This window comes from Alosa pseudoharengus, unplaced genomic scaffold, assembly GCF_046254945.1.
Source record: "Alosa pseudoharengus isolate Yale_2024_CS ecotype anadromous, Long Island Sound unplaced genomic scaffold, YU_APseudo_1.1 YU_APseudo_1.1_scf_5, whole genome shotgun sequence".
NCBI lineage: Eukaryota > Metazoa > Chordata > Actinopteri > Clupeiformes > Clupeidae > Alosa > Alosa pseudoharengus.
The window spans coordinates 16896759-16921082 of record NW_027468837.1 but is presented as its reverse complement, the minus strand read 5'-3'; the positions used below and the strand labels follow the sequence as shown (position 1 = coordinate 16921082).

General features: G+C 47.6%; 4 protein-coding genes across 4 annotated transcripts in view; 2 read left to right on the top strand and 2 right to left on the bottom strand.

The window, feature by feature from the left end:
• The window catches only part of dhrs3b (dehydrogenase/reductase (SDR family) member 3b), a 16869-nt gene extending 10680 nt beyond the window's left edge, over positions 1–6189 (bottom strand). The window contains exons 1-2 of the mRNA XM_076268241.1: positions 5345–6189; positions 1–71 (exon numbers count right to left, since the gene is read on the bottom strand). The exon at positions 1–71 is cut by the window's left edge and continues 73 nt beyond it. Of these exons, the coding sequence (XP_076124356.1) occupies positions 1–71; positions 5345–5539 (266 nt within the window). The 5' untranslated portion in view covers positions 5540–6189. The remainder of the gene's footprint in view (positions 72–5344) is intronic.
• Positions 6190–8786: 2597 nt separating this feature from the next.
• On the top strand, positions 8787–12036 carry aadacl4 (arylacetamide deacetylase-like 4). Its single transcript, XM_076268152.1, has 4 exons — positions 8787–8963; positions 10156–10381; positions 10481–10544; positions 10706–12036. Exons 1-4 carry the CDS (start codon positions 8787–8789, stop codon positions 11490–11492), a joined length of 1254 nt encoding a protein of 417 aa, XP_076124267.1. The 3' UTR covers positions 11493–12036.
• An 89-nt stretch (positions 12037–12125) lies between these two features.
• Positions 12126–15740, top strand: cfap107 (cilia and flagella associated protein 107). The gene is made up of 4 exons (XM_076268708.1): positions 12126–12740; positions 14248–14358; positions 14708–14882; positions 15520–15740. Exons 1-4 carry the CDS (start codon positions 12609–12611, stop codon positions 15738–15740), a joined length of 639 nt encoding a protein of 212 aa, XP_076124823.1. The 5' UTR covers positions 12126–12608.
• Positions 15741–16158: 418 nt separating this feature from the next.
• Positions 16159–20762, bottom strand: klhdc7a (kelch domain containing 7A). Its single transcript, XM_076268621.1, has one exon. It carries the CDS (start codon positions 20614–20616, stop codon positions 18061–18063), a length of 2556 nt encoding a protein of 851 aa, XP_076124736.1. The 5' UTR covers positions 20617–20762; the 3' UTR covers positions 16159–18060.
• Positions 20763–24324: the final 3562 nt, after the last annotated feature.

Below are 24324 nucleotides of genomic sequence, written 5' to 3'. Positions count from 1 at the left end.
TCTGTGCCTGACTGACAGATATCCTCCGCTGTCTCCTTTAGACACTTCTCTGTGCGGCCCCACAGAATCACCTGCCAGAGGGAGGAATAGGAGAGCATTGCATTAACAGACAGGGAGACAAGGTCAGAGAAATAGGTTCAGCTCGACAACAAAGACGTCATTGTGTTTTGCCTGATGACTTCTTTAAATCCTATAACTACAGTGCTTTGAAGGGCAAGTGCTTGCAGCATTTCAGGTGACGCTTAGAATGACGTACAAGCAAGGGTGTGACCAGACAAGGCTCTAAAATAACAATTATCATGAATCATTTTCATACTTCCAAAGTTTATTTTCATACCTCCTAAGCCTATTTGAAAGGCAAAATGGGACCAACGCTTTCATGAGAAGGACTATTATAACTGACTTATGATAATATAAAGTATGCATGGCTACACAAAGCACATTTTATCACTGGGATCCTCAGGTGAAATAGCCATTACTATTGTAAAAGGACTCAATGACCCTTCATGCGTTGAGTGCATTCAAACATCGGTAGGTACTAGTAGATTGCATTTCTAATAATAAATAGCTAAGCTTGTAATGTTGAGCCATAAAGGCTGAGGAATGGCATTTAAAAAGCCATTTGGCAGAGAGAAATGATGGACCCCTTACATCGCTAATGCTCCAAAAGCCACGGAGGTCACGGCTAAAACAGATGATTTGTGAGAAACAGACAGAGAGAATGTAGAAAAAAGAAAACAGATACTTTACTCCTGACCTCCATAAACCAAAATTGCCACTGGGGGGGGGGGAGAGAGAGAGAGAGAGAGAGAGAGAGAGAGAGAAGGAAAGCTAAGGTGTCATTTGTTTAATGAACATCCTCAGCATCTGCTGGCATTAAGAATGTGCTGCTTTAATCTTCCGAATGCCAGGGAGTCCCAGGGGACTTTTATGGACAGCAGAGCGTCTTTCATGGTGGAGAACAGAGGAGCCATTTTGGCCGGCCACCCACATTTTTTTTAACAAGAGGGAGGCTTCGGGGGCTGGGGTGAGCGGGGATTAGTGCAGAGATGAGTGAGAGGACAGCTCGGCTTGGGAGGCCAATAAAAGCGCCCGGTCATCTGAGCAGGAGGCAACGGCGGGGGGCACTGATTGGGCAATTAGATCTGTCAGTCTCTGGGGTCACGGAAAGGTAATGAAATCAGGGATGTGCCCTATTCCTCCTCCTCCTCCGCTCCCGAACACACACACACACACACACACACTCTCTCTCTCTCTCTCTCACACACACACACACACACACACACACACACACACACTCTCAGGGATATTCCACAGGCAGCTTTAGGCCTACTTGATCTTGGTCACTGGATCTTCAGTCAGTTTTCTCTGACTATGTACGGTTTCAATAATTTGACCTCAGAACTGGAGGAAAATTGTAAAGTGTGCTCATGTTGTGGTTAATGCCTGAAGCAAAGGGAGAATTTATTCCTTTTTCCATTTGCTTCAAATAAAATATGTTCCCATCAAAAATGAAGGCCATAACCCACACACTCCGCCTATGACCTTAACTTGGAATGAAGTGGATAAGCTATTCAAAAAATACTGTACTCCAGCAGTGCCCTTGTACGCCTTGAGCACTGAAAGCCAAAAGGCAATTTGATCAGCCCTCCTCAATATCGGATTTTCTGAAAACATCTCAAGTTCCCTCAGGTTGACGTGTATAATGGGGACGTTAAAGAGGCAGAAACATGAGGTGAGATGTGTGTGTTTGGGGCCTGCTTCTTGCTTCTTCCACAGGGAGATGAGCCAAGCGCATTAGATCAGAGTGATTTGCACTTGTCAACTTCATGACCTCACTATAGGGGCTTAACTTTAATGAACTGCTGTTGGCCTCTCTTAAAACACTTTCTGTTGCCCCCCCACCCCCAAATTGCTTTGTTTCATTTGCAAGTCTGCTGGCGTGATTGTTTTAAAGGCGGCTTAGGATAAATAATTATAACGGGATTTGGAGAGGACCTGATATTTTCTTTAGGGAAAGAGGGTCGAGCATGCAAGGTGGCATTCAACAGCAATCCAATTATGTGATTCGCCATACACACATTTGCAAGCCTTATCAGGCCGAGTCCTTAGAGTACGCAACAGAGTGACGGCACCACATTAGCATAGAATAAAAGCAAACAGTCTACGTTTAATCCCATCATGCTAAAGCACACAATGACTCGCTTGATGGAAGGTCAATATTTTTTCAGCAGTTTGCAAAGTTTTGTTTTGGCACTTCCTTGGGCCCCATTACCATGGAGACATGCCTCCAAGTTTTATTTAATCTCCATTATCTTATGATTGGGATTTCTTGTTAGTCAGGCAGCAATGCAGCCTGCCATTGTTAGCTCTCCCCCCCCCTTCTTTTTTTTCTACGGCCCCCTCCCCACCTAAAATCCCTCCATTGTTGAATCAGGATGGGAGGTGGGTTGGGGGGGGTAGCAGAATGGGGTAGGTGAGGGGGGGTGTAGAGAGGGAGAGGGGGCAGCAGGAGTTCAGGAGGCAGTCGCCTGCCACTGTCTCATTAGTGCAGAGACAGTGGGGTCAGCTACGGGGCAATACCCAGCTGGGAGCAGCATGCTCTCCGCCACCCCCTCTGACCGCCAACCCCCCCCCCCCCCACCCCACCCCAAACAGGCTCACACTCCACTCGCTCATTTACATAGCCACCCTCCCTCGCTTCCTTATCACACTGGCGGCCAAGCCCGCTGCTTCTGCTGCTGATGCAGGAGCAATCCTGTTGACTGGGCCCGAAAGCTGGCTTTGCCTCTGGGCATAACTTTATACAAAATCACATTAAAAATAAATCTAAGCCCCTGCTGTTGTCTTTCAACGGTTTGAGTCAGTGGCAAGAGTTTTCAACTTGACTTTCACTGTTTTGTTTTGTTTTCTTTTTCCCCTCCTCTCTGGTTGTTCTTCTTTTCATTTCAGTCAAAGCTGATGTAACCTACAGACACTGTAAATCTCTCAGTGATGGTTACTTCACTCAGAGGCCTCTGCCAATTGCAGCAGTGGTTACTTCTCTTCCCGCTTTGCTTTTACAAAACAAAAAAAATGCACATCTACCCTGGATCCGTTAGTGACCCCCACTCTCTCTCCCTCACACACGCATGCTAGTCTGCCTAGCTGGAGAACAACAGCTCCTAAAATGTAAAGGGTCTCCGACTAGAAGTTTGCCTTGTCTTTTTTTCTCTCTCTCTCCCTCACGTCTCCAAGGTGCAATTATGACCTGTGCCCCATGTCTTTTTAGCATTTCTTAAGAGAAAGGATAATTGTGAAGCCCTACTGACAAAAGTGTTGTAACCAAAGGCTTCACACCTGGACAAAGCCCAGCAATGAGGTGCTGACAAGCCTTCTAGCTTCCTTTGTCGTGCAGCTGTAAAAGGGGAGCTTTTAAGGGCAGGCTGGCATTTTTCTGGGTTGCTGACCTGCAGACATAACCAACCACACAAAGAGACCCCAGATCTTTTTTTTGACGCACAATGATGACCCATTTCTTTCTGAGAGCCCTACCAGGCGAAACACGTCGTCTGGTGCCTTTATTTATAGCAACAACCACGTAGGCGTCATAACCACAGTCTTATTTTCCAGCTCACTCACACAACGGGTGCATACATAAACAACAGGCTGATAAACACTGACTCAGTGTGAAAAACAGGAAGACAATGTAGCCTACTGCACTTCACAGTGGAGTGGAGAATGCCATATCCACAATCATTAGGGGAGAATGGACATGACTTAAATCATAGTAAGGAAGATTAGCAATGCTATGGTATTAAGGTACAGTAGGCCCCAAAAACTGACTTCTGGAAACCTGGGTTTGAGAGGTTGAGTCAGAGCCACCCTAACTAGGCCTTGTGTACATCCACACCACCAGCATTTCTCGTTCACACAGGCTCAAATGAAGTGCACTCTGGTGGGAAGTGTGGAGCTATTTATAACTTTTGACCGGTAGGACAGCTGCCACATTTCAACCTTCTTCCTCCAAAAAGCTCCACTTGCAGGGCCCTTGTTTCACGGTCTCACGGCACATTTGGGCCCGCTCACCCGGAAAACAACAGTCAACACGGGAAGTCACGTTATGTCTTTACAATAAACACACAGATGAGATGCTGGGATTTGGCTTTTAAGAGGGGAGGGAGAGGCCACCGGGTTCCCGTCGTCTGAATCAAAGGCCTTTGTAGGGACTTGTTGAGTTTAGTGTTTCAAGTGCCATCTGGACCAAAGTCAATGTTGCTGCCAGAAAACTTTACTGGGGATTAGTGGCTTCCGTGATTGTGGCTTTAGTGCTGATGTGAAAGCCAGTGAGACCAGGGTCATGATGGCTGCATCTCTATTGTCACAGTCCCTGAGGATATTGGTCTGTATACGTACATTGCATCAGTGGTCAAATGTTCAGATAGGGACCTTTTATGCCTTTTGGAGATGCCCCTTCAAAGACCCAAAGACCCAAAGTGTGCAATTTGAACCAAACACAAGAGAACTGCTTTACATTCTCATTAGTTTATCTATGTTGTTGAGGTATGACATTTGCATCAATATAACATTATCAGGACACATTAAGTATGATGTTTGATGAGAGAATGATAAAAAGAAGTAAGATTTATTAACTAGGCTAGCAATTTTTGTAGGGGTTGACAACTTAACCTCAGTGACTCGTTAACGAACAACTTATTTATGTTACTGCACATGTTCAAATGACAGCCAACTGTCTCTTTATAGTCCAAACACTAAGCTTTGTAACAATTATATTGACCCAGCTTCTGATTTTTTTTACAACTAAAGCCTCATCAATATTCAGTCCGCCCACTCGCTCACTCACACCTGACACCTTTGCACAATATCAAGTTTACGCAATACGCAACTACGTCAAAAAATAGACCGACTAGTCTCTCCTGCCATTGAATACCCCCGTGAGCCTCTGCGCGTTTGAAGGTTTCTGATGTATGGCCATCGCCATTCCTCTTAAGTTGTTGGCAACATATTTGATGCTGTGTTTGGAAACACAGTAATAGAGTAGGCTACCATTAAATGCAATGTATTTTGTTTTAGATGCAGAAGCGAACTCGACTCGACTTGTAGCCTACATGCTTGCCAGTCACGACTCACCTGTAAATCTACGTCAACGTCAACCGCAAAACTGCTGCTGCCACCAATATAGACATGGCTGTTAGAATGGCCGATAATGTCAAGACAAAATGAGTGCTATCTATCAGTGAACATGCCGATTGTTTTCATTTCAGATGGTAAGTTAAATATGCAAGTTTACGTACGTTGGTGGGTTATGACAAACTGTGACAAAATAATCCGTTACAATATTTACCTTTTTTGCACCCTGTTTGGCAAACTCCGACGCCAAGTGCCGCCCGATGCCCCTTCCTCCGCCTGTAATCAGTACAATCTCCCCGGCTAGACTTCTCCTCCTGCTCGGTAGCAGCCAGCACACGCTCGCCTTGACTATGTAGTAGAAGATCTGGATTGGGAACAGGACAACGCAGCCGAAAGTCTTCAGGTCCATCTCAACTCAGGTTTTCTTGCTCCCTTTAAGTACCAAATGTCAGCGTCTTGAATCCTTTCGGCAGCTAACCGATGCTCTCTGATGATGTGTTGTCTACCTTTGAAGACAACAGAAAGCTCGTAATATTCTGTTGTTTTAATGACACGCATATAGCCTACGTATTAGAAACCGTGCATTATAGCTGTGCGTTGCAAACAGTGCGCACTGAGTGGAAGCAACAGTCATCAAGCCTGCTCAGTGGCAGAATAAAGACAGACCTATTCTTACTCCGATTTGGGGCGTGCGGGACTCACTCAGTCCACAGACATTTCATAAGGTCGCGCTCTTTATTGAGTGTTTTGAATAAATTTCGTCACCCGAGGCGCATTCATGTCAGAACAGATTCTAAACGCAGAAGGCGAAATCCCCCGTTTCCACGAACAGGCTAAGCCACGATCTGCTGGCACAACTGCCCTGTGCTACACTTTCATACGAGACCTTATCGCCACAGTTCTCTCTCTGAGTCACCACTCGAAAGTCCGAACTCAACCCCTACTGTTGTATCTGATGTTTGTCTTAAGGGACCATTAATCCTGATTGACAGTTTGAGTGCTGGGGAATATTGCTTTGTAGAGTGTCCGCTGAGTGGTTGTCTCTCGTCCTCCTGTGTCCCCACCCCTAGAGACACTGCTACTGGCTAGTTTGTGTTCAAGTACAAGCATGTAACCCCCCCCACACACACACCCACACACACCACCCGTCCCACCCACAGTAGTCAGAGGAGCTGACAGAATTCTCAAGCAGTTAAGACACACTGCATGTAGACTAAATATGGGATTTAACCTTAAATTCGTTCTGTCTGAATTTGACCTTGCAACCCAAATATATCCAGAAGTATATAACAAATGGAAAATTGCTTATTGATAGTAAAACTGTGTAGGGCCAGAGTTGACTTGCCTGAGAGAAAACTGATGGCTGACAATATGATGAACCAGCATGTTTTCCCAAACTGGTTTGACAGGCTTATGCCTCATGGTGTAGAGATAGATTAGAGTTCGCTGTTTGAACAACAATATGTAATTTACTGTGCATGTACAGAACTGTATCTGTGCAGAATACCACCTATTGAATTCCACATTACAATAGTGCAGCACATGATTTAGAAGGAATCTTTCAGGGACCAAAATAATGCAGTCAGACAAGTCATCTGACCAAATTCCAGTCCCACAACAGAGAGAGAGATGTCTAATTCCAGGCTTCTGTCAACATCCCTGCTGATCCACCGTGTTGCTGCACACACACACAGAGTCATATTAGAGGGCGTTGAAGGCTGGCGTTAATGACACGCCAGTGTGAAGTGTGACTGTTGACAGGTAGTTTCACTGCAGTTCCAATTTCACCTCACATAGGAGTCGATGCCCTGAGAGCAAGCTCTGTAAAAGAACTGGTGAATACAAGGAAGAAATGCATGCTCACACAGCAAGCCCTCTCTCTCTATATGTGCCACTTCAAAATGCCCCCCCCCCCCCCATATCCTCTCCATCCCCATCCCCTCCTCCTGTGACAGGGGGAGATTAAGAGTGAGCCATTCCCAAGGAGCTCCAGAGCACAGTGCCCAGAGACCTTTATAAATGCCTCTTAAAGTAATGCAGTAAATCCACCAGCCGCCATGGAGATTCCAGGGTGTGATTTTTCGCCTGGCCCACTAGATGTGTTTTTTTTCCTTCTTCTTCTTCTTCTTCTTCTTCTTTTTTTGGTACTGGGCGAAGCGGAGTGGAAACTGCTCCAGAAAGCCAGGCTTGGGTTTTTTAAAATGCACACTCACAATGGTGGCTTTGTGTCCTCGCGGCCTTGCAGGGAAAGCTGCGAGCACGTCTGTGGGGAGGGCAGGGGAAGCAGGCAGGCCAAGCTGTGGAAAAAATGTGTCTGGGTCGGTTCGAAACGTGCTGCTGGACAGTCCCTTGCTTTTATTAGCTGGAGGTCCCAGATCCTGACCGGAGGCCAACAACAATAACCTGGAGAATGAGGTGAAATAAATCAGTAGAAATGCTTCACATGAGAGAAAGGGTGGGGTGGTGCTGTAATGAAACCTAATGTTAACTGTGAATGCATGATGCGTGGGCATAATGATTCATACACTCACAAGGCCAGTGGTTCCCAAAGTGTGGGGTGGGCCCCCCAGGCACAGTCACTAAACTACCAACTCAAAGTCGGGTCAGAAGTTTGTATGGCAATGTTCTTAAAGGAGAACAGCCAATAACAAACATATTTGTTGGAGTTTATAACCTACTTTTCTCATCATTGATGGTCAGAGCCTTCCAGTTAGACTACAAGGCATAGCTGGCCTAATTATCGCAGTGGACCTGCAAATAACATAAACCATTGTATGATTTGATCAATGACTCAAAAAGAAGCTTAAATAGCTAAGGTCATCTAATAAAATGAAAATAGAAAAATGTTTAACTGCTCATAAGTTAACCTGCAAGATAATATGTGAGTGTCTCAATCTTTGCGCAGTGGAGGGGCCTCCAATGAACTAGCCAAAGCAGACATGTTGATTTATCCTCACATCCTCCTCATGCTCCATCTTTCTGAGTGTCACTGCCATCTACAGATCAACAGGAAAAGCTCACTCTGCAGCATCTCTGTCAGGTGGAAGCCAAGCAGCATGATGGGTATTTTGGTGATGCCTGAAATATCTTGTTGAATCAAAATTAATTTATTGACATTTCACCATCATGCACACTAGATAAGGATATAGTTTAAATGATCAATGTTTCCAAAGGGACTAAAAAGTGGACTTAGCCTAAAGCTTCCCTCTTTCTTCCCTCAAATCTTTGAACGATTTCTGCCAGTTCCTCATGGGTAGAACATTAACTAATTCTACTTCATTAAATCTCTGAAGCTGTGTACAATGATTTTGAACTGTCCATGTAAAAACCGAAACACACCTTGATACTGTGTATGAAGCATGTAGAGGGGCACCACAGGTCCTCCAGTACTTCATGATTAAAGTGACCTGTTTGTACAAATTGACAGAACATGTAGCCAAACACCTGGCCACTCTTTAAGCTGGCAAATGATTTGTGTCTGTTCACTGACTGGCCCAGTAACTGCAGTGCTCGCTTGTGCCAAAGTCAGTTAAAGGACAGTAATGGGAGTGGACTTGAATTCACAGGAGGAGGGCCGACCAGAGCCAGGCAAGGGGAAAAGGAAACCTTATCACTGCCCATTAGTGGCTCTAAGTCTGAACAATCCCGCAGCTTCGATGGATATTGGGATTGCGATTTTCATCATTGGCCTGGGAGCCCTGGCGGCCGCCTTCTGCCTCTTGTTAATTGGTGTGGTGTACGCAGAGCTGATGGACTGCGACATCCCGCGCGGGGTCGACGGCGCGGCTAAACTCCACATGGTTCACTGCATTCTTGTCGGACTGGCCGTCATCGTAAGTGGCCCCTGCGCCGTTCTGATGCGACACACGCGTAGTGTTGATGGGGAGCAGCTTATCAAATCTTGTCAGGCCGCATCTGTGGCGAAAGGCAAAAAGAGTGATCTCACACCATTGTGACAAGAGCAGTTAAATGTGTACTTTGAGGGAGTGGCTGGATGAGATTTACTGTGAGCCTTCTTGTGTGTGTGTGTGTGTGTTTGAGTGTGAGAGTGTGTGCCCTCGGGGGCTGATAGAGGTTATAGCAGAGATAAGAGTCAAGTCACTGGGGTTACTCTGACGCTAGTCCTTTCCTATGTGTATTCTTAGTGCTCATGGGAAAAGGCTTGTTAAAGCTTGTCAAGGTTGCCGCAAAGTCTGACAGTGTTTCACTCCAACTTTAGTTAAACAATCTCAAAGTGGAACAGAGGGTACTTTCCTTTCTCATTTGTGTTCGCACCATGTCTCAAACTCTCACGTTACACGCTGAAATATTTGTGAAGTAAAAGAGCATCTGTTTATAATAAATGAGAGATGTTCCTGTTCTATTATTCATGTTTGTCATTTAAAACTGATGTCAGACAGTTTTCTCTGGGTTTAGTAAATAATTCCCGTGATGCACTTGTAACTCAACTGGTATAGTGAAGTCCTTACAACTAGGTCATGGGATTCTCAGAGAGCTCACACACCACCTAAGTGTATGCTGTACTCTGTCTGAACGGCAAGATGTTTTGGGTGAAAGTGTGCTTTGTGTTGAAGTTCAGATACAAAAGTAAATGAATAGATATGGAATAATTACATATTTCTTTGTGTCCTTTAAATACAGTACATGCTCTCTTTGTCTTGGGCCTATTTGGTCAGATACAGGCACGTAGACACTTTAAATTATGCACCATTCATTTGTTTTATTCTTAGCTATTGGACTGATGATTTTATGTCTATGTGCCACCACTATAATTTTAATTGTAAATGTTTTAATACTTTCTGTCTCTTTGTTATTGATGTCTTAATGTTGTTGGATATTTAATGTTGTCAATATTTGTTGTTGTCTGTGTTCAATGTGGCTCCCTTGACTGCAAGTCAAATTCCATTCGGGGCAATAAAGGTTTCATTCATTCGCAAATCAAAAGAGTGTCCAAAGCAAAAAGTGGTTATGCATGTAGTCATGCCTCATGTACTCTTGATAAGACTTCCTGAATCCTCTCTGCAGGGCAGGATCCTGGACCGTCTGGGCCTGTGTAGCCAGGTCCGCTTCACCCGATGGGCCACAGGCCTCATCATGGCCAGTAGGAGACCGGTTCCAGAAGGGCTCCGTATCAAGGACCTGACCTTCGCTGAGGTGCCAGTGCGGGTTTATGAGCCGACGGCACCCAGTTCGGGCAAGAGGAGAGGCTTGGTCTACTTCCACGGGGGAGGGTGGGTGTCTGGGAGTATAGGTGAGTGAGCATCATCGTTAGGGCATCATGGTTCTGCTGAGTTGTGTGAGTTGTCTGTGTTGTCTGAGTTGTGTCATTTTGTGCCTCTCCTCTCATCAGATACCTCAGACGAAGTGTGTCGATACATCGCCATGAAGAGTGAAACCACTGTGGTGTCTGTTGGGTGTGTTTACATATCATTTATCATTTATATTTGCCATGTGAATAGATGCCATCTCGTCATATGGTTCTAATATAAGTAGTAGCTATGTAAATAGTTATCTCTTTGCCTGTTTTATCTCTTTGTCCTTTATGAACTGTTTTTGGTCTCGACCCTGCCTGCAGCTACCGTCTCGCCCCCGAGCACAGGTACCCCACCCAGCTGGATGACTGTGAGGCCGCCACCTGCCATTTCCTGTCAGTGGCCGCCGACAGCTTTGGGGTGGACCCGGGCCGGGTGGCGGTGGGCGGGGACAGCGCGGGGGGGAACTTGGCGGCGGCCCTGTGCCAACGTCTGGCTGGGCGACACCAGCCGGGGCATCTGCTCGCACCCTGCGCCCAGGTCCTCATCTACCCGGCGCTGCAGATGGCCGATTTCAACCTGCCCTCGTACCAGCAGAACGGCACCGTGCCCATCTTGCTCCGGGCGCGCGTGGCCTTCTACTTCCTGCAGTACCTCTGCGGGGAGGCGTACGCCTGCCCGGAGCTGCTGGACGGCCTGCACGTGCCCGCCGAGCTCAAGCTGCGCTACGGACGCTGGCTCGACCCCGACGACCTGCCTGCTGAGATCAAAGCCCGGGGCTTCGAGCGCCAGACACCCTCAGAGCACGACGGTGAGGTCTACCACCTCGTCAAGGCCGGGCTGAGCGCCGAGGTGTCTCCCCTGCTGGCGGACGATGCCGCCTTGAGCGCCGTGCCGCCGGCCTTCGTCCTCACCTGCGAGTACGACGTGCTGAGGGACGAGGGCATCTTCTACACCAGGCGGCTGGAGCAGCTGGGCGTGCCCGTCACCTGGCACAATGCGCCCGACAGCTTCCATGGCGTCATCAACTTCTACAACCGCGGCTGGCTGTCCTTCGCCTCCGCCGAGAGGGTTCTGGAGAGGGTTGTTGACTATGTGAAAACACTGTAGAGAAGTGAGAAGGCTTTGTGTAACTTGATTCATGTGGACCCCGGCATGTTATCGAGTCAGAGTGATGAGTCAAGCTGCATCTATCTGACCGAAGAATAAGGTTTACATGCAGGGAATGCTTTTTAGGAAACCGGAAATACATGGTTTATGTCATATGAAAATGTATTCCAGTGATGCAGCATTCTTAAAGTGATTGTTATATTATTTACTTCACTTTATCACCCGGAGAGAATAAATACTCTTTTCTGATTGGCTGGCGGGTGGCCTTTAATTCTGAATAACAGGACACCGTTCCATATCAATGCTTATGAATGGTAACTATAACAACCATAGTAGGACGACGGTTGCAGCGCTCTAGAATCTTTTGGTTGCAGGCTTTCCAACAATGGAATCAACTGTAAACAAGCTAACTGTCCATGCTAAAGTTGTACAACAAGCTGAACTAGTGAGCTTCTTTTTAAACAGAACCGCGTGTTTATTTACAGTGGCAACCGGGTGATAAGCGGGATAACGGCCTTCGAGGTGTGTCCAGTTATATGGAATTAATGGACTTGGGCGGAGGCAACTCCCCTCCGCTGCGCGTCGGGGAGTTTTTGCCCCTCGCCCTCGTCCATTAATTCCGTATAACAGGACACCTCGGCGGCCGTTATCCCTTACTTTACGCCACTTTTTAATTCTCTACTGTAGAGTCTAGATGTTTTATTATAACCATGGCAAAATAACAGTAAGAACTGACTAAATACATATTTCAGTGTTTATTAAATGCATATATTTCTGTTTTGTCATTTAGTTATTGCATATTCTGCGTTCAGTCTGCCGGAAATGGATTTAGCAGCTTAAGAATGCACATTTTAAACAGCTTGTTCCCATAACCCTGATATATCCCATTCATTTTTCCCTTAAGAGAGATGTATAACGTACAAATAAAAGGACTCCACAAGTCTCAGATAGCCTATTCCTAGTTTAGCTTTCAGCATGTTTGTTGTGTCCATGGCAACAGAGCACTGCACTCTTCCCCTATTGTCCTATGTCACAATGGCTGTTGGTGTAATGCTATGCATTTGCACTTATTTGGATGTCTCTAAATATGCTATAGATGTCAGGAGTTCCTTGTAGATGCCCTGCAGTTCCAACAGCATGTGGAGAAAAGAGAAGAGCTATGACAAATGGACCAAGCCTGGATGGAGGATAGAGCAGAAATATGCAAACAAAGTGCTAATTGGTAACTGGGTGGAAGAGAGGCTGCAGGTAGGATGCATACAGTATTTTGACGCTTAGGAGACTATTATGACCCACTGATCTTAAGTGTGACAAACATCTGTTATGTATGTAAATGTTATGTTTCTTTCTGTTATAGTAAATGGCACATCCCTGCTTACTGGCTTACTGGCATGCTGTTGTTGCTTGTCTGAAACATGTTTCACTGAATGGTCTGGTCTGTTTCTCTTTCTTTTTCTTGCTGTTTCAAGTTATATTTCAAAAAGTTGAAAGTCAAAGTTGATTGATATTTAGCAGACACTTTTATCCAAAGTGACATACAGTTTCTATAAAAGCCTAACTCTAATTTCATTATTATTATCAAGGGTAATACATGTGAAACATTCTTTTTTTGCACCATATAATTGGTGTTTAGAGAAAACTGTGCCTCTCTTTATTACGAGCAGCATAACAGTGTGAAGCCGTGTCGGGTACTTTTAAGTCATTTGGCCAAGAGCAGGGCTTAAAGGGTCATGGTTTAAAGAGATTTGGGCTGAAAGGTGTTGAAGTCCTGCTTAAAGCCTGCCACTCAAATGTGTCTAAAAAGGCATCGCCTACCTTTGCCAGCAGGAGTATACCCACTAGTACCTAAAATGTATAATTAAAAAACTTGACAGCTTTTTGAAACGAGCCTGCTAATAATTGTAGGTTAAGTGACTCTTTTTTGATGGCCTTTTATGATTCATAAACTTACCACCAAAATTATGATTTAATGTACCCTGTAGGCTAGGACTTTAATTGACTGAAGTTTTAAATGTTCAAGTGAATGATGGCTTTCCCAGTTTCATTCATTTAATGTGAATGTAGCATTTACAACGTAAAGCTGGTGTCCGTTACCTCTCAAATAGTGTCACCAGGCCGCTAAAGATGTAACCGTGGCCAAGTGACACCGAGCAAGGTGTCACTCCGGTAAAGTATCTACAGGGCTAATCACTCTCCCACTGCACTGGGAAAGTGCAAGTCCAGTGAGTCTGGCCTTTTGTTCCCAATTGATATGCCGAGCAGACTAAGTCATTCCCTCAGTAATGCTTGCGTGGCGTCTGGCCAGAGGGCCTGAGCAGCACTTCAGTTGGCTTTGTAGATCCATGCAAAAGTGATTAGCGACTCTGCCTCCAGCTTCGGTCAGCAACAGCCAGCGGGGGTGTGATACACGGGAGACAAAAACGCCTAATGGCATCAATGGGCTCCAGTTTAGGGGTGGAGGTTGGAGTGTGTGTGTGTGTGTGTGCACGTCTGTGTGTGCGTCTGTGTGTGTGCGTGCGTGTGTGTCGAGTTGCAGTTTCTGTCTGAGCAGCGGGAATGTTTTTGCCGATCGATGTGTGTGGGGAATGCATGATATGCGAGTGCTGCTTAGTGCTTACCTCAGGCACTGTTGGGTGTGCTGACCAGTGCGGCCTCCGAGCATCCTTCTTCGGAAACACCATCCCGGTGTCATCTCAATCTCCATCTCTATCCTCCCACCAACCCCACCCCCCTTCACAAACACCTCCCTTCACAGTTCACCAGGGAATGCAGGACGGCGAACAGCACCAACCGTCTAGACTACCGGCCACAGTGGGACTACCAGCCAGACACCTTTGTGAGACGAACAGCTCTGCGCAGAGGAGAGGTTTGCCAATGCCCAAGTCTATGTTTGTCCCTAACAGATATAACGTCCTCCTTGTCCCAGTGGACAGCATCCATACAGATCTAAGCTAGGGTGGAAGTCTTCATTTCTCAGTGCTTATATGTTGAAAATGTTTTTTTTGTCCTTCTTATATTCATGCTTTGGGACAATTTGCTTAATAATGGACTCAATGGATTTCCCAGAAATTGGATTGCTTTATTGGCCCCTTTTTTTTTGTTTTTAGGCACAATAAAATAGTGAGATTTACCCAGTTTTGGGACATTTTCCCAAATTAAAGTGTAGGCCTAGGCTCCTTTCAGAAAGCAGACAGGATTTTTTTTTGCCATTCCAGGGCCTTCCCCCAAAGCTGCTGCTTGCCCACCATGACACTCCCACCTCCCACTTCCTGGTCACCCAGTACGACGAGATGTACGGCCGGAGGAGTGACCATGCCACGCCCAAGCTGCGCTCCTGGGACTCCAACAAACTGGCATGGATCCCAGAGCGCTCTGACCATGCAGCCAAAGGTAACATGGTGGAACATTGGTCTGGATAGCATGACTGTTATAGGTGGTATACGGTAAGAAATCATGATGTGGACTTAATGCATGTTACCATGTGACATGTTTCTGTGTAACAAAGCATCTTTGTCATTTAAGCCTGAAATAAAGAAAGGGAAGAGTAACTAAAACTCTTGTTAACCTACAAGTGATTTGACTCTCCCTAAAAAAAAGTTGCCATTGTGGAAGCCATTAAATGAGAGGCATGGCATGGATGCCTTTAATTTGTTCCAAATCTGTCAGTGCTTTAATTAATAATTGCAGTGAGAGAGCAGCTGAGTCCCACCCAACACCCTGTCCCCTCTTTCCCCTCCCCTCATACACACACACACACACACACACACACACACACACACTCTCTCTCTCTCTCTCTCTCTCTCACACACACACACACACACACACACACACACTCTCTCTCTCACACACACACGCACACACTCTCTCACACACACGCACACACTCTCTCACACACACACACTCTCTCTCTCACACACACACACACACACACACTCTCCCTCTCACACACACACACACACACACACACACACTCTCTCTCACACACACACACACACACACACACACACTCTCCCTCTCTTCTCTCCAGTGCCTCCCACCAACTTCGGCCTGGCGGAGGCCCGTTGGGCGCGTGCCGACAGGCACCGTCGGAGCGAGGCGACGCCCGCGCTGAGCTCCTACCGCTCGTCCTACCAGCAGCCCCCACTCTCCGCCATGTGTCCTCCCCGCCCTCCACCTCTCAGCCAGACCCAGCTTCCTAAACTCCCAGGGCTCGGAGGTCATTCCACGCCTGTTCGGACCGGTGCCTGATGCCCTGGCCAGTGCAAAGGGGCCTCCCTTGCCAGCCCTACCTTTGGTCACAGGGGGAAGATACAACCAACATGGAGGGCATAGCTGTTTCCTATCAACGCTCACAATTCATAACTTCAGAATTATCTCTCAGATATCGCAAAGGGATAAAAGATTTTTATGAACTAAAGAGACTTATGCTTCTGATTTATGGACACACGCTTTTATATATAATGACATATTAATCCTGTTAGTGTTGATCTGATTTGTAAGACTACATGTGTATTTCCAGAACTTGTGTGTGTGTGTTTGGGCACACTGGTAGGGAAGATAAGTGTGCTTGTGTGCGTAAGCATGCACTGTCTTGTAGATATTGGAAACTGAGAACAACAAAACAAGAAGGAATAGAATAAACATATTTATTGTGCAATAACTCGCGGCATTTATTTTCCCCAGCAAATGTTTCATAAGCACATCTATGATCACACAATGGTGCCCCTTGAGACAGAGACATGTCTATTGGACAACAGCTCTGATGCCGATCACAGACCATGAGTCATTTTGGGGTAGCTAATCTGAGGGGAACTGTCTCGCTCCCGTTCCATTAGGTGTTTAATTACAGGGAATGAAAGTGTTTAATTAGGAAGAATCAAAGACTCTGGAGTTTGATGGTCAGCCATCTGTGGCAGACTTCACCCACTGTTTGGCATCACTGGTGAGGCTCGCTGCATGGGTTCCTCCCTGCTGGTCATTATACCATTCAAACAGTGTAATTAGTCTCTCTCTCTCTCTTTCTCTTGCTTCCTCTCCCTCTCTCCATCTCCCTCTCTCTCCCTCTCTTTTCCGCCTTCTCTAAATCTAATTTTGTCCCAATCAACTCATCTACATTCACAATCTTCATCTTTCACTTTCTTTTCCTTCCTGCTTCTCTCTTTCTCTCACTCTCTGTCTCTCTCTCTCTCTATGCTCCTGTTGTACTAGCAAACTGCACCAACAGTTCTCTCACCAACACACTAATCCATCTTCAGCCACATGAGGGCACTATAGTGACATGTCTATCTTGAGTGGACGTCAGAGGCAGGTGATATCCGTAGACCTGCCAGCAGCTTACTTTAGCCGTTTCCTGATTGTTTGTCCTTTCTGTGTTGTGCCAGACGTGTTTAAAGGTCAGATATTCATCAAAACAGAGAAATAATAAACTGCATAGTCAATAAACACAGAACTAAATTCAGACAATATCTGATTATAAATGGATAGTCATTTTCTGGTTCATATACACATATGTCTCAGTTGTCTTTATTTGTGGGGTATGTAATTTAAACTAGAAAACAAACAAATAAATAATCATAATTATCCAAATGGATAGCATATAGAAACAGCAAAATATACAAGTGACTGATGAAGTGTCCAGGCAATGTCTAACATTCATTCCTCTACTTCACTCTCAAGTAATCAAATTACAGCATGTGTAGGGTATCTTAGTTTCTCATACAGGGCTTTCGGGTAGGATCGTACATACAGGAAGAAACAGCTGAGATGTATTGAAGTATATCTGGATGGGAACTTGAAAGACATTGATAGTTAATGGCTGCAGAGTTACGGACATGTCATGAATGATTAACGTAAAGGTTGCTGCAGAGGACAGTCATTTACTAAGCACCATCACCTTTACAGTATCAACAAGTTAGTGTCTTAGTGGTTGTTAAGTCAGAAAGCGGACCAGAGGTTGAATCACAACTCTTATGATTTGCCTGCTAGTAATTTAATAACGTTTGCATATATTTGAACAGATGTGGACATATATTTCCTCATCTCACATTTCATTTTTGCTTTTAGCAAAGAAAAAAGCTAAAATATAGTCTACACTATGGAAACAGTTTAAATGGGAAACATTTTAGAGAGCATTTGTGAGATTAAATGGATAACTGTGCTAATAACCCCTGATGCTATGGCATCTTTACAGCCCTGTGTATCTTTGCACCATATATTTTGCCTAGCCATCTGATTAATTGTTATATTTGCATTAGAGCTCCATAGTATTCGTGAGTTAGCACTGAAAGAGGAACCCAATATTAGGAAGATTTTGTGGCTGCCATAAATCGCTTGTGTGAATAGAAATTCCAAAAAACAAATAGCTCTCCCTGAAACAGTCAATTTTCTCCTGGCACAGTGTACAGAAAGAATCTGACAATGTTGCACCATAATTACCTTCGGCAGTGGTCCTTTTTCATTCCTAGCCCAACTGAATTGCATTCACTTGGCTTTGCACACAAACAAAACCACATTTCCAGGTGGCTTGGGTCCCTGTGCGTCTAGTGGTTGCGGCTGATCTTGTGGTGATTCACACGCTGGTTTGAACGGCGCTCTTATCAGGCAGGGCCAGGACGAAGGGGAACAAGATGCCCTTGGCCGTGGAGAGGACACTCAGGTCCTCAGCCACGAAGCCGGGCGAGACCTCGTCGGCCAGGAACCTCATGGTGAACTGTCGGCTCACGCAGTAGATCACATCGCTCATGGCGACGCACTGGAAGGCAGGGCAGTGCGGCAGTTGCTTGGTGCAGCACTCGTACCATAGCCGTGCGGCCGTGTGGTAGCGGTAGATGTTGATGCCGAACAACGGGTTGACGTCAAAGCGGTAGAGGAAGCTCCTGACCGCCAGCATCTCAGTGGTCCGCTCCTTGGTGCCCACGATCAGGCTCTGGCGCCAGGCGTTGGTCTTGGGGCTGTAGCGCAGGAGCGTGTAGCGCAGGGTGCCGCCCGACACAAAGAGCTCGCCGTTGCACGCGGTGGCGCGGTGCGCCACGGCGAACGTGTCGTTGGGAAGCGGGGCCACGAACGTCCAGCGGTCGGCGCGCGGGTCGTAGCGCTCCACGGTCGACAGGCACTCACCGCCGATGGCGTAGAGGTGGCCCTGGAGGGCGACCAGCTTGCAGTGCGGCCTGGCCTCGTTCATGGGGCAGATCTCCCTCCAAATGGACGTGACCGGGTTGAAGCAGAACACTTTTCTGGACGGCACCATGGCACGGTCCGAGCCCTGGCAGCCGACGGCCACAAACAGATAGTTATCCATGGTGCACATGGCCGAGCCAACCGAAGCCACCTCCGGCGGGATGTCACACTGCCGGTGCCAGGTGTCTTTGTAGTCGTCATAGTAATAGAGTCCGCCAGACGTCCGGGGACTGTCCTTTGTCTCCTTTGTCTGCGGCGAGGACCGTCTGGACCAGTCGGGTGACTCCATGTCGGCCACCATGAGGCACTGTCGGCCTTTCATCCGCAGTCGCTGGATCTGTTCCCGTTCCCCGGCTCGCAGCCTGCCATACAGGCCCGGGTCCCGGAGGACCTTGAGGTAGTTGTCAGACATGACTCGGAGAGAGGCCTGCTGCAGGGCGCCGTGGCCGTGCTTCTTGGCCAGCTCCAGGGCCTCCAGGCAGTTGCCTAGATCGAGCTTCCCCGTCAGACTCTCCCAGTCGGAGCTGGACAGGCCCTCCAGGGGGACGTGTACGAATTTGGCCCCGGCGACCGTCTCCAAGCTCGGCTCGTCTTTGTCAGGCGTCGCCGTCATCTTCAGGCTGACGGGGCTGAAAGGGACGTCTGCTGATAGTGGAGCTGGAGAATGGCCGCGTAGAGGACCAGAGCCATTGCCAGTCATACAGGGAGACTCATAGTTAGCGGCAGCTATCAGGTAGCTGTCCTGCCGGAGAAGCCCCCTCTTAGGCTGGTCGTCGCGGGGAGACGAGTTGGAGCTGGTGGGAGACAGATTGTCATCCACTGACGAGCCTTGGCTGAACACCACATCCCGCATGATCAGAGGGGGGCTGATGGTCCCCGGGGTGTGAGGGAGGTCATTGCTGTTGGTGCTGGTGCTGTGTAGAGTCACTAGCTTTATTGGGTGTGAACTATGATAACAGACACTCGTCGGACTACCAGAAGAGTTTACATCCGAGATGGAATGGGATGAGGACTCCACAAAATAATCGTAGATCTTTCCGCGCACCTCCTTTCCTCCACCTTCCGCCGGGCTCTCGAACACGAGGTCTCCCTCCTCCACTTTGACCTCGGCCTTGGACTGGAAGCTGGAGAAGTTGCCCTGGTGGCTCGTGTCCTGGAAGAGCTCCCTGCCCACTTCCACAGCACCGTCCAGCTTCCTCAGCAGGCATGCCGGGGACCGACGCCCGGTGGGGCTGCTCGGGGAGGGGGACAGACGGCCAGTTGGACTGGCCAGGCCCGGGGACAGAGGTCCAGTTGGACTGACCGGGCACGGAGATAGGCGCCCGATGGGGCTGGCTGAGCCAGCCCTACCCACAGATGGAGAAGTCAGGGTGGTGGCCAACTTGTTAGCCACTGCTTGCCTTTCCAAGTCGCTCATAACTGAGTTGCACGCCTCTGTGTCTCTGGTGCTCTGACTTGTCTTCTCTGACACAGCTACTGTTGTTGTGATGATGTGATCAGCTGTAGCCCGGTTGCCGGGGCGTTGCCCCCCGTTGTTGACGTGTGCGTCACCCCTGTCAGGTGTGGCCACTGAGCACACAGATATTTTTGACACCTGCCGGCTCCGTGGACTGCTGTTACCTGCGGCGGCGGCTTCTGGTGTCACTTTACCGCGGGGGCGAAGCTCCATCTTACAGCTGCTGCACTTTGGTGGCGACCCCGAAGCATGGTGACTAGATGATGACAGTGATGATGGTGGTGGTGGTGATGATGATGATGATGATAATGGTGGGGGTGGTGATGATGTGCTGGCCGCCACTCCTTTCTGCTGAATCTGACCCCCACGGCGACCTCTGGAACTGTAGAAGCGGTACGCCCATGAGATGAATAATACAGTGGCCACGGACAGCGTCAGCTTCCCCAGCAGCTGCATGTCGAAGTGCGCACCCGGCACGTCCGCCGTGGGCATTTTCTGGGGGCTGGCCGCTGGCGCTGGACCGGACGGCTGTTTACTCTGGACACTGCTGCTCGCTGGGCACGGCGGCCAAAGTCAACCCCCTCAGCATGGCTAGGCAGTAGCCTCTCCCACTCCTGCAATGGTAGGAGCAACGGCAGCAAAACTGCAGCACTGTGTCAACTCAACACAGCTTGCTCCGAGTCGAGTCGAGCCAGGATACCTGATACCTGCACAGACTGTATTTGCATGCCACGTTCCCCGTCAGCGAGGGGAGGGGCCCGTCACGCTCCACCTGTAGCAGATTGTCTCAAAGCTAGAGAAAAAATAGAGAAAAACAGCAACGAAAAACAAGCACAACAACACAAAACAACAGCCTAATGATAAAAAGCGGTTACTCTGATAGTCAAGGGGGAATCCTACTGTTAAACCGAGCGTGGTGGCTTTTTTTTTTTACACCTTATCATAATCACCAGCCTCTCTGGCTTTGCAACTTTGCCCAAAGAAGGCTGCCTTTCACTGCGTTGATGAGTCATGCCAGCCCTCAGAAGTGCTGCAGTGTTTGCGCATACCGCTGTCAGGGTGGTTAGCCAGAGGGAATACGAATTAGAGCTATATTTCTCTATTTGCTGATATGTCCACAAGATTATGATGACAGATAACACGGGCGGAGGAGCGCAAACAAATGGCCACGGTCCGTGTAGGATGTCATTTGTCTTGAGGGTGGTGCCCAGCCGATATGCTGTGTTGGCAAAGCTTTCAGTGACCAAACGGTGAGCAGTGTTTGCATAGAGAAAGTGTGGGGATCAAAGGTCCTTTTGCCATGACAACTCTTTCGTCCTCTAAAGGGAGAGGAGGATGAGGGCATATGTATGCATGCAACATAGACTGTATGGTGTGTGTGTGTGTGTGTGTGTGTTTGTGTATGTGCGCGTGCTTATTTAGGAATTAGACAACTTAATAATCCACAGTGATAATATTTGTTGATTTTCCCTCAGCACATTTGGTGAGCGCCTTGAAAGTGATGTAGCTGTCCATCAGCAGCTGGTTACGCATGAGGAATGTTGACTCTCCACACAAACTTCATCATCCATATTTATGGACTATTATCACACACACACACATACAGCCATCTCTATTACTTTGTCCGTATCTCTCTCTCTCTCTCTCTTTTTCTCCCTCTTGCATACACACACACACACACACACACACACACACACACACACAGATATATGTTGTCTATTACTTTGCCCTTATCTCTTCTCTCTCTCTCTCTCTCACACACACACCCACACACACACACACACACACAGAGACATACAAAAGACACCCACAGCCATCAGTCACGCAAGCCTGTCATTCCAGCAGCTGCCACTGAGCTCTCTTTTTTAATTGCTGCTGCTGAAACAATGTGCTTAGCCCATGGCCCGTGGCTCCCAAAGACTGGTTGCATCAGCAGTCTGCTGACCCCATGGGAAACTTGTCAAGTGGAGATACATTTGAACGCTCTCTCCCTGACACGGACGCCGCTCGGCCACCGGATAGCGCGCTCTTTATGCAGCACAAAGGGAACCTGAGGCTGCGGCCGCACGCTTTGGTGAATTATTCACAAGCGTGCCACAAAAGACTACTCCTGTAGTGTAGCAAACCCCCCCCCCCCTCCACGCACACACACTCCCCCCGACACACAACTCTCTCCTTCAACTCCACCCCCCCCCCCCCCCACACACACACACACACATCTCTGCCTGTCTGACCGGGAGAGCATTTGATCTGTAGTATGGACAGCATGCCATGTATAACGACAGGGCCAGTCTGGTTCACTGGACCGTCTCTCTCTCTCCTTCTCTTTTGGCCTTGTTGCTCTCTCTCTCTCTCTCTCTCTCTAGCTCTTGGTCTCTCTGGTCTCCCTCTTCCCCACTCCCTCTCTCTCTCTCTTCCTCTCTTGCTCTCTCCATTCTGCCGGATGCTGTGCAGCCATGGGTGGCTGTTTCATCACATGTTATCATCCTGTGTTTGGATTTCAGGAAATGTGCAACAAATGATGTGATCAGAGGCTTGACAGAGACGGCGCGGGAGGCTGGAGGAAGGAGGGAGAGAGAAGAGTGGAGCAAATTCACAACAACGGAGAAAAAAAGAGACACACTAGCAGTGCTGGGGCAAATACAGAGAAAGAAAAAGAGAGATAGAGAGGAAAAGGGAGAGAATGATAGTGTGAAAGTGACGGAGGAAAAGGCGAGCGATATCGAGATCCGTGGGACATTGGCTCGGTGCCGCTCGTGTCAGGATAATGAATGTCCATGTGATTACTCCTGGTGCACCTCTGGTCTCCAAGCTGCGGCGTATTACAGGCCATAATATTTACAGCCATTCGCAGCCCAAGCCTGGAAAGAGTTAAGCCACCCAGGCATGAGATACAGCCCCGACTTCAGCATTTACTGTCCAGTGTATTTCATCTCGTAATTTCACAGCCTTTGAAAAGATATAATGGTATTTCCAGCAGAGAGAGAGAACGAGAGAAGAAAGGGCCATAATAATGACTGTCTATGACGTGTAGCTGCGTGATTGAGAAGACTTGATCTACTCCATCTCTTTTGTCATTATTAGGTGGAGGAGGGAGGGTGGGAGAGGACAATCATATTATTTCACACACCTTGGCTCGTTTTGACATTCAGCCAGTGTACTGTACAGTGTGGCTTTTGCATGGAATCTCCCTCTCACACACACACACACACACACACACGTAGGTCCCTCCTTTAGCACAGTTCTGTGTTTGCGTTTCATCTGCCATCAGCAGAATATCAAGCAAACAATCTCCCACATTTAATTTCCCTGTCTGCCTCTCCTCTCCTGCCTGATTGGAGTGAGAGAGAGGAGAGCAGGTGAGACGAGCCACAGACTCTCTCCTTACATCACCGGGACCAAACACAATGGAGGGGTGGCACACCGGCGTATTGTTTGCGCCTAAAACGCCATCAATTTGTAAACAGTAAACTAATAGTGTGATTTTCATTCAAGCAGAATAATCAAGCCATTAAAATGCAATTCGAACATCCACCATCCACATGCAAACACACACACACACACACACACACAACTCTCTAGTCGCTGATAGGGCCTTTTTCTCTCCTGCATATCAATTAGGCTTAAAGGAAATTCCTTCCTCAAACAAAACACAACTAAGTACTATTAAAAAAAAGAAAAATGGTGAATTGCTAGGAGGAAGAAGTTTAGAGTGAAACAGCATAGCTGTGTAATGAATTGCTGTGTGTGGAGCAATCGGGAGCGCTGGAAAGTAGCCGGGTGAAGGTTGCCGGAGCGATCATTGCAAATACATTGGCACGCTCGTGACGCTCCCAAACCTCACCACACTCATCGAGCAGAGAGGAAGGTGAAGCCGCCCCTTACTGGAGAGGCTCACCCCCCCCCACCTCACTCCCCCATTTTACTAAGCCCACCAAATCTCCCTCTCCTACCTCAGGCTTTGGGCCGTAATCCTTTAATACACGGTGTGTCTAGAATAGCTTAAATTGCAATGCTTCTGAATACCAAAAAACGCGGGATTAGTTTGCATTAGGGCCACCATGGGTGAGGAAGTTGGAAAGGAGAAAGGGACAAAGTTATATAACACATATAACACACATACACACGCACACACACACACACACACACACACACACACCCAGGCAGCCCAAGGGATAAAAAAAGAAAAACAATGAGGCA